The sequence below is a fragment of the Salvia hispanica genome, chromosome 2 (genome assembly GCF_023119035.1).
Source record: "Salvia hispanica cultivar TCC Black 2014 chromosome 2, UniMelb_Shisp_WGS_1.0, whole genome shotgun sequence".
In the NCBI taxonomy this organism is placed as follows: domain Eukaryota; kingdom Viridiplantae; phylum Streptophyta; class Magnoliopsida; order Lamiales; family Lamiaceae; genus Salvia; species Salvia hispanica.
The window spans coordinates 37,784,671-37,795,122 of NC_062966.1; the positions used below are offsets into that span (position 1 = coordinate 37,784,671).

General features: G+C 32.8%; 1 protein-coding gene and 1 pseudogene across 1 annotated transcript; both read left to right on the forward strand.

Moving 5' to 3' along the window:
- The first annotated feature begins 4,005 nt into the window (after nt 1-4,005).
- Nucleotides 4,006-7,105, forward strand: LOC125204792 (phospholipase D alpha 4-like). The gene is made up of 4 exons (XM_048103527.1): nt 4,006-4,147; nt 4,628-5,182; nt 5,253-6,435; nt 6,529-7,105. Exons 1-4 carry the CDS (start codon nt 4,061-4,063, stop codon nt 6,966-6,968), a joined length of 2,265 nt encoding a protein of 754 aa, XP_047959484.1. The 5' UTR covers nt 4,006-4,060; the 3' UTR covers nt 6,969-7,105.
- A 350-nt stretch (nt 7,106-7,455) lies between these two features.
- Nucleotides 7,456-9,928, forward strand: LOC125206944 (annotated as a pseudogene).
- The last annotated feature ends 524 nt before the right edge of the window (nt 9,929-10,452 follow it).

Below are 10,452 nucleotides of genomic sequence, written 5' to 3' on the forward strand. Positions count from 1 at the left end.
AAAAATTAAAATATAATGACTATTCCCATTAATTGGGGAAGAAATGGATATTGCCTAATTTAGTGGGGATGATAATTACTACTACTACTACTAAAGAAGAGTTATACCAAATCATTTCATCATCTCCTTGATCATAATTGAATGAGCATTTCACCACCTAGCTTATTTATGACTTCATAAATCGAATTATATAAACCTATAATCTCATTCCATGATAATGAGTATTTTTTCAGTCTTGCTTTTTAGTATAAAAAATAGTTACAATATAAAATGAGTGTATTTTCCTCCAAAGTGGTGGATAAGTCTAACTTGCTTGAGATACAATTTCATACTTATATCCATCCTAATTAGAGAGAAAAAGAGTAACTATAAATTTTAAGCAATCGTTATTCGAGAAATTTTAGTAAGTATATGCCAAAATCAAGCTAATATGTTGTCAATTAAGATGCATATAAGGTCGATGAAAACTAATGAAATTTGTCTTTACTAAGTATTTTGTTTTACTTTATAATTTTTGGGCTTATATTGTTATCCATTGACACATATTAGAAAGATGTTCAAAGACAAAACTTAATCTTTTATATAATAGTTTCATCGAGAAAACTCTAGCACATTTTGTTGCGCTTATAGAATTTAATAATAAGCTTGAATGTTGAAAAAGAGAAATAAAGAGTTGATGGTGAATGGGTATGGTAGAGTGATAGTATTAAGATATGGAATTATATTTGAACATAAAATATAAATAATTTAATTTGTGTGTAGATCACGTTGGTAGGACCGTATGAGTTCAAGTTCACAAGTTATGGACTAATTTATAGTTAAAAATATCATTATATAATGTTGCAATCAATTGAAAAACTAGGGGCCACCTCTCATTGTTATCTCCTCCTCTTTTGCCAATTGGATTTGCTCAACTTATTCTTTAAAATTAAACTATTTTTCTAGATGCATCATAATAGATTAAATTAAAATTTTCATTGACTACATCGAATCAATGAATATGTGTACCAATAGTTTTGCTTTCTTGATAGCTTTAATTTTAGGGATATTGGCATCTAATATTATGATATTTTTAAAAAGTTGAATTTTTTCCACGAACTTTAAAATTGGCAAATAATATCACGAACTTTACCCTGTGTTTGTTTTTTCCCACGAATGAAAAAATTCCCACAAATAATATTATGATACCGATTTTTTTTCGTAATTTCTCGACAACAATTTTGAAAGTTTCAAGTTTTTCAATCTTTGAAGATAGTTTTTCTTGAAGCACACCCTCCAAAATTGTTCTTCAATCTATTAAAATAACATGAATTTTTTCATTCATGGGAAAAACAAACTCGGGCTAAAATTCGTGATATTATTTGTCAATTTTAAAGTTCGTGGAAAAAATATAACTTTTTGAAAATTTCATGATATTAGATGCCAATATCCTTAATTTTTATTGAAACATAGAGAATGATGTGAAAAGCTTTAATAGTGAAATTTGATTTTGAGAAACTCATCAAAATACAAAACAAAAGAAAACCCCCCAAAAATGATGAGATTGCATAAAAACAAAAGGTAAAAAAATAAAAAATAAAAACAAATAATATCCAATCCCTACAAAATAAACAAAGTTGGTTGTATAAAGTAGAAACACATTTCCAACTAACCCCCTCACATGGGTATGGGCTTTGGGCTTTTTCTTGTTGGACCCAAATGTGGATAAGACCGCACTCATCAAAGTGGGCCCAATACTAACAAGAATGCCTTACTTTCACCACGTGGCTTGTTTTTCCACTAATTTATAATAAAAAAAATTAAATAAATACAAATACTAACTTTCATCGAAATAAAATAAATTCTATTATTGTGGGGGGCCTTCAGAAATGTCTAATGTCACGTGTCCACGACATTGTAAATTGGCCAATGATTAGTTGCTTTTGATAGGAACTTTGATTGGTATACACAAAAACAACAAATTTGTAGATAGTTTATAGCATCAATTAATATCGATTATACATAAAATAGCACACACTTTAATCTATCTAGTTAACTCAATTAATACTTAACTAACTTTAGTATTAATTTTTGTGTATTAAGAGGAGAGAGTAAAGTAAGAGAGAGAATACAGTAGAGATAAAAGTGTTTTCATTTTAAGTAAAGGGTCATCTTGGTTGAGACAAACTAAAAAGGAAAGTGGGTTATCTTCAATGGGACAGAGGGAGTACAAACTTTAATCTATCTAGTTAACTCAATTAATACTTAACAATCTTCAGTATATTAAATAGTACTCCCTCCGTTTCATGGTAATGGAGACATTTCTTTTCGACATAAAGATTAAGAAATATTGTGTTATGTGAGTTAAGTAAAGTGAGAATAAAGTGGAAAATGAAAAAAGGTAGAGAGATGAAGAGAGAAAAACGTAAGAGAGAGTAAAGTAGGTGTGGAAAAATGTGTTGACTTTTACTAAAAAGTGAAATAACTCTATTACTATGGAACGTACCAAAATGATAAAATGACTCTATTACTATGGAGCGAAGGGAGTAACTCATTATTCCAGTCATCTGGTTTATAAATATTGCTCTTTTTACATGTAAATAAGTGAATTTCCTTAAATATGATTAATAATGATTTCTGATTTATTTCACTTCCTTAAACTATTTTATCAGCTTAGTTGCATCTCGTCATTATGTAATTGTGTGATCTTGTTTTCTCTAATCTTTTTCTTTGTATGATTTTATAAACGTATAATGGGCTAATAATTGAATCTTAAGTGTAAATTTTAAATATCAAAATGGCCCATAAGTTCTTAAACCAATTGGGCTTCCAAATTCACATTTCGTTTTTGGTTTGTTTAGAAAATGATTATATTTATTCTTATATTAAATGTACAAATCAAATTCCGCACTCTTTTCGTCATCCAACAGGAATTTTGGTCAGATATTAAATTTAAAGTAAAAATAAAATATATTAAAATTTCACACCAAATTACAAGATGGGTAAAATTGGGTTAATAAGTATAATTAACCTATTATAACAAAATTAAAACAGAGTAATTATAAATCTATTTACGCTCCTTTCATTTTTCAAATGCGAAATATCAGACTCATAAAAGTCAAGAAAACAAATGTATTCAAAATATCAAACAAGTTACATTTTATACTCCATGAAATAGTGGCATCCAAGCACATGTGTTGGTGGTGTAACATAAACATCATTTATATATATTAAAACAGAATAATTGTCACCACAACTTAATAAAAAATAATTTCCTCCCCAATTGTAACTCAGCATAGGAAGTATCACAATCCACGTAGATGCACGAAATCTTTTAGTATTTTATTTTTATTACTATGTTATAACCTAATTTCGATTATTAATTTCATCAATAGTATATCAATACTAGATGAAGTACATAATTAATCATAAATTTACATGTAACGGCGAAGGCTGATTCCAATATCTACATTATTGATCTTAAAAAAGACTAGTCGCATGCAACTCACTCAATATCTTATGATTGAATAAAATCTTCATCCAATTATATGTAACAATATAATAATATTCAACTTTGGTCAAATTCTGGTATATATATTCTACAATTTTTAAAATTTGAATGATAAATTACGAAGAAATGACATTTTTTGTGATTCTGCATACAATTAACTCTATTAATATTATTAATTCTTTGAAATAGTTTTCTTATAAAATGAAGAGTTATGCTTAGCGTTGATAGTATATTCCAATTAACTTATAATGTATCACAATCTAAAGGAATCATGCCTATGCTGACTTATATAAATCAAACATTACTTTTGCTTTTTGCAATGATAACTAAGATTTTGAATATTCATGAAAAATCTTCAGCTTAAAGCAAAAACAAACACTACACATCATTGATTTCCCTCTAAGACTCACAAATATGTATCTTCACAAGTTTTCTCAGATTGCTTAAATTACACTAACATTTTTTTCCATTTATATATTGCCATCAACTTGCTTGCTTCTTCTTACATACTTTTCTGATCTCAAAGGGGCAATTGCTAGATTTTGAGGATTGATCTTCAACTGTCTGAACATGAATGAAAATGGCAAGTTTCTTCATGGCACGCTCGAAGTAACGATCTTTCGTGCTACAATGTCCAAAGCATCTGTTCCATTTAAGGCAAGTTTCTGTCTTGATCATTAATCATGAATGAAAAGGTTCTTGCTGCTTTTAGTCTATGTTTTTGATGCTTTTAGTCCATGTATTAGACTATAAAATTGTTCTTGAAAGAAAAAAAAAACGGTTCTTGATGCTTTCAGTCCATCTTTTTGATGCTTCTAGTCTATGTTTTAAGACTAAAAAACAGGATTCTTGAAAGGAAAAAACGGTTCTTGATGATTTTAGTCTATGTTTTAAACTAAAAAATGGTTCTTGATGCTTTTAATCTTATGTTTTTAGACTAAAAATTGGTTCTTGAAAGAAAAAAATCGGTTCTTGAGGCTTTTAGTCTGTTTTTAGACTGAAAAATGGTTCTTGATGCTTTTAATCTTATGTTTTTAGACTAAAAATTGGTTCTTGAAAGAAAAAAATTGGTTCTTGATGCTTTTAGTCTATGTTTTTTGCTGTTTTTTTTCATGAACATTGGTTGTGTTTTTGCAGTGTATATCTTTAGGTAGAAGGTCTTCATATGTGACTATCAAGATTGACAACAAGAAAATGGCAAAAACTACTAATGAAAGTGATCATGTTTGGAACCAAACCTTCCAAATTCTCTGTGCTCATCCACCACAGACAACGATCACGTTGACATTGAAACGAAAGTGTTCTGTTTTGGGGAAGATCGACATACCTGCTCATAAGCTTCTAGGCGAGTCGAGCTTGATCAATGGCTTCTTCCCTTTATCCAAACAGAGTGGTCAGCAGAAGAAGAAGCTCAAGCTGCAGTTTATTGTGTGGTTTAAGCCTGCAGAAGACGAAAAAACTTGGGAGAAAGCGTTGGAAAATGATAGATATCAAGGTTTGAAGAATGCTTCTTTTCCTATGAGGTCAAATTGTGGTGTCACATTGTATCAAGATGCTCACCACCATCCCTCGTTCCACCCGCCCTCGGATGGTAGGCCTAGGCGCCTCTGGGAGGACGTGTACAACGCGATTGATGGCGCGAAGCACTTGATCTACATTGCTGGATGGTCATTCAATCCAAGGATGGCCTTGGTGAGTCTTCAAAAAAGTATGATCATCCTTTTTTTTCTTGAATGAGTGATGATTTTGATGTGTTTTGTAGGTGCGTGACCCTGAGACGGATGTGCCTCATGCGCGTGGGGTGAAGCTCGGGGAGCTGCTGAAGCGTAAGGCAGAGGAAGGGGTGGCTGTGATGGTCTTGCTGTGGGATGATGAGACGTCGTTGCCCTTGATCAAGAACAAAGGGGTGATGAAGACTCATGATGAGGATGCATTTTCCTACTTCAAGCATACGAAGGTCGTGTGCAGGCTGTGCCCGAGGCTGCACGATAAGTTCCCTACCGTGTTCGCCCATCATCAGAAGGCGATAACAGTGGACAGCCACGTCGATCACTCTTCAAGAAGCCGCGAGATCATGAGCTTTCTCGGTGGATTAGACCTCTGTGATGGGAGATATGACACAGAGGAGCATTCCCTTTTCAAGACTCTAAACATGGAGTCTCATTGCTATGATTTCTACCAAACTAGTCTCCAAGGGGCCAGCCTCCACAAGGGGGGGCCGAGGGAGCCATGGCACGACGTTCATGCTTGTGTCGTGGGCCAGGCTGCGAGAGACGTGCTTGAGAATTTTGAGCAGAGATGGACTAAGCAATGTGATCCGTCTCTCCTAGTTCCGGTTAGTTCAATTCAAGAACTGTGTCAGCAGCCTAATCCTGAGAGAAGTTGGAATGTTCAAGTTTTTCGATCCATTGACCATGTCTCCGCGAGCCCTCTGCCTAAGAGCCTTCCTATCGAGAGAAGCATCCATGAGGCGTATGTGGAGGCAATAAGGAGGGCGGATAGGTTTATATACGTCGAGAATCAGTACTTCATAGGAGGCTGCCATATGTGGGAGGAAAACAAGCATTGTGGCTGTGGGAACTTGATTCCTATTGAGATTGCTCTCAAGGTGGCTAGCAAGATCAAGGCGAGGGAGAGGTTTAGCGCGTATATAGTGATACCAATGTGGCCCGAGGGCGTGCCCGAGAGCGAGACGGTTCAAGACATACTGCATTGGACTAGAGAGACCATGAAAATGATGTATAAATTCATAGCAGAAGCAATTCAAGAAAGTGGTGAGGATGCTCATCCAAGGGACTACTTGAATTTCTTCTGCCTTGCTAACCGTGAAACCGAGGTAAAAGGCGAGTTCGTCCCTCCGTACAATCCACACCCTCAAACACACTATTGGAGTGCACAGAAGCATAGGAGATTCATGGTTTATGTCCACTCAAAACTCATGATAGGTAACAATTTTCTTGCAAGAATCTTGGACTATTGCTATGGATATGATATGTTCTTGAACTAATCTGAGTTTTATTTTTGATCCCTTTTCACAGTGGATGATACTTATCTACTGATAGGCTCAGCGAACGTGAACCAAAGGTCGATGGATGGGAAACGAGACACTGAAATAGCAATAGGCTGCTACCAAAACCAGCCAAAAAATGGAGAAAACAGCATCATCAATGGAGGGGTTCGTGCTTTTCGTCGCTCATTATGGTACGAGCACACTGGGAGAGATGAAGATTTGTACAACGAGCCGCATAGTTTAGAATGCGTGAAGACTATTCTATCAATAGGTGACAAAATGTGGAAGATTTACAGCCAAGATGAAGTCCAAGATATGGGAGGTGTTCATTTAGTGACTTATCCTATTAATGTGACTGACAAGGGCTGTGTGGAGGATCTAGCGGAGATAGACGGCTGTTTTCCCGACACCAAGACACCCGTGGGAGGCAAGAGATCGAGCGTTGTTTCGTCTGTATTCACTACATAGAAAATCTAGCACTATAACTGCAGTTGAGGGAAAGACTAATAATATCTGTAACTCATTCAACAAAATTGACTTCAATTGATCATGAATGCTCCAAATATTATTGAAACTATGTTGTATTATGATTAAATATTTTTACATGCCTTTTTGTCTTAGCAATCAATGCAATCTACCACCTTTAGACTATGGAGGAAAATCTGATGAACTTTTATTGTTTCTTTCCATTTCATCAATACAGAAGCAATGGTATAGTCAAAGGACTAAAGAAATTTTCTAGGTGTAATTGAATCCATGTTATGTTATACAAGATTTTCTTCCTTATTTTCTTAATAAATAACACCAGATTACAAAATTCTTGACTGATTATATCAGATTGTTCAAATATTGAATGGTACTCCAAACTTATATATCCCAAATCTCCAAAAACAGAAAGAGGCATCCATCCTTTTCTCCCTTACGACGTCGTTTGAAGCCTTCGATCACGACAAAGATGAAAGCTTTGATGGAATACAAGATGTTAGCAGATCTAAGGCTGCTGCTGATAGCCTTTCTTTGCATCCCAATTGGATTTTTATTTGGCTCCTTTCTCAGAGAAATACATGAGGTTTCTTGAAAAATCCCCAAAAAGACTATACTAGTATTAAATAAGTTAGACATTAAATTCAGATATATATAATTTTCTTGTGTGCAGGTGCAAAAAGACACCTTTTATTCACCTTTTGATCATTCATATTCCAGCTATGCTGATGACTATGATTCAAGAAACATGTCTAAAGTAAGTTCACAAATTCTCATTTTTTCACACACTAAAGGTGTCAAGAAACAGAAAAATTTCATTGCAGATATATATAGCCTCAAATCCATGCAAAGAAGCAGCATTATCCCAAGGAATGCCCTCAGATTTTTCTCTTCAAGTTCATATTGGAAATGTGAGTATTAAAATTGAATTTCAAATATATGACATTTAATTTGATATCTTCAAAGATATGATTTTTATTGAAAAAATGTGATGTTATTTGTTAGGAAACAGCAAAAAGACCAAGGTATCTGCTGGCTTTAGCAGTTGGGATTCAACAAAAAGATATTGTGAACAAAATAGTCTCCAAGGTTAGTGATTGATTGATTTATTTATTTTATGAAAAATATTGTTTGAAAGATCATTAATTTTTTTTTTGTAGTTCAATGAGGATTTTGCAATAATGTTATTTCACTATGATGGGAAAACAAGTGAGTGGGATCAGTTTGAATGGTCACAAAGAGCAATCCACACCACTGGTCTAAAACAAACAAAATGGTAAATGAATCTTGAATATTTTAGTAACATGTTTATGATCTATACTAAATCACAAAAATCTGATTTTTATGACTTAGTACTATTTTTATTTTATTTTTAATTATGATAAAACACAGGTGGTTTGCCAAAAGATTTCTCCATCCAGATGTAGTAGCTGAATTTGAATATATATTCATTTGGGATGAAGATTTGGGTGTAGACAACTTCACTAGTGAAGAGTATGTTGAATTAATTTTTTCATTAAATATCACAACCTGCTATTACATCAAGCAGTGACCCAACATACAAAATCACAATGAAAAGAAATAATGTGGAAGTTCACAAGTATGTATTTGGTATTTAATTTATATTGCACAATAGTAATGATAGTATAAGATAATAAGGCTAAAATGTGAATAAACTTATTTTGCAGGGACGCAGATGAAAAATGTGAAAATCCACTTTACCCTCCTTGTGCAGGGTACATATTTTATTTACTGCTTCTAGTATTTTTTTTGCGAATAATCAAAGCGATAAAAGGTTGAATCGAGATTTACTTTAATGTACACTTTTTTAGGTTTATTGAGATTATGGCTCCAGTGTTCTCTAAAGAATCATGGAGTTGTGTTTGGAAAGTGATTCAGGTATTATATTCAATAAATTGATTGCAATAGAGTTATGCTAATCAAAATCTTGTGATAAATCTTTTGTTTAATTATCAGAATGATTTGGTCCATGGTTGGGGTATTGATTTTGCATTTTGGAGATGTGTGAAGGTAAAAGTTTTTTTTTTCTCATAAGTTGGTAATAGTAGTATATTTTTATGACAATGAATTAATATATTTAATTGATAATGCTTGAAATATTAAATTACACGTTACTAGTTAGAACAGAGTTAATAATTATTTTCTTTGCAATGTGACAGGTCCCTCATGAAAATATAGGAGTAGTTGATGCACAATGGGTTGAACATTTAGTTTTGCCAACTCTAGGAACTCAGGTAAATATTTACAGAGATATAGCAATTTAAATAATTAATTCTGATTAAATTTTGGTCAAGTCATATAAGATTTGAAAATGAAGTACTAAAACGATATCTTTTGATGATACTTAAAGCGACATAAATATTTTTCTTTTTTATTTTCCTCGTTTTTTATTGTAATGAAGTAGCATCATTTTTTAGCATCACCAAAAGATGTCTTTTTGTATTTATATAACTTAGTTATAAACAATTGAAACTTCACTGTTCAATATTTCATTTTTAAAACTTACAAAATTGACCATAATCTAATCAAATTTCGTAATTTCAATAACTATGTATCTCTATGACACATTAATTAAAAAAATATATGAAAATTCACTAACTCCGAGATAACTATCATCTCTCAAATATAGGGTGAATCCATACAGAAAAATAAGCAGCAGCAGAGGTCAAAGGTAAAGCTCTCTACCTCTTTATCATTTATTTTATATAAAGTTTTACATAATTTCATTATTTTTAATAAATTTTAATTTTAATATTTAAAGATTCTTGAACCATCATTAACCATAATCAAACTTTAAAATTGTGTTGATTGACAATCCATTTCAGACTCGAGCAAGAAGTTATGAAGAATGGAAGGAATTTGAGAGGAGAATGAAAGAAGCAGAAAAACAGGAATCTCAGAAACAGTCAAAACCTCCTATTTAAGAAGAAATCTCATATCTTAATTCAAATTTTTTTGTTCTTACAAATATACATGTACACAAATTCTTTTGACTACATAGTAACACACCCAAAATGAATCATAGCATAGAACATTATGAAATTGCTTTGTTACTGTCTAAAATTCCTTGCTCAATCTGCACTGTTGATATGATCTGGCTAGAGCTGTCAAAACCGGCCCGACCCGACCAAATTCCACATTTGAACGGTCGGCCAAACAGTTTGACAGTTCTAGTTCTAGTTAATTTTGTCATGTGACTGCCATATTCGTGTCGTACTCACATTTATACAAGTCGGGTCATGTTCTGACGTTCGTATTCATGTTGAGGATTTTCCTATCATGTCGTGTTCGAGTTTAATATTTTCATATTATGTCATTATCGGATAATGATATGATACGCACAATTTGTCAGGCCTAATACTGATGTCGATGAAATACAATTTTTATTGTGAGTCACTAAAAACACCCTAATTTTATGGGCCATAATTCCAGGCCCATATCCATTTTG

What these genes read in the sequence shown, in the direction of transcription:
- LOC125204792 (XM_048103527.1), top strand. Translation starts at nt 4,061, where the DNA reads ATGAATGAAAATGGCAAGTTTCTTCATGGCACGCTCGAAGTAACGATC. An exon ending in TCAATCCAAGGATGGCCTTG is followed by an intron (nt 5,183 to 5,252) that starts GTGAGTCTTCAA and finishes TGTGTTTTGTAG; the next exon opens with GTGCGTGACCCTGAGACGGA. An exon ending in CCACTCAAAACTCATGATAG is followed by an intron (nt 6,436 to 6,528) that starts GTAACAATTTTC and finishes CCCTTTTCACAG; the next exon opens with TGGATGATACTTATCTACTG.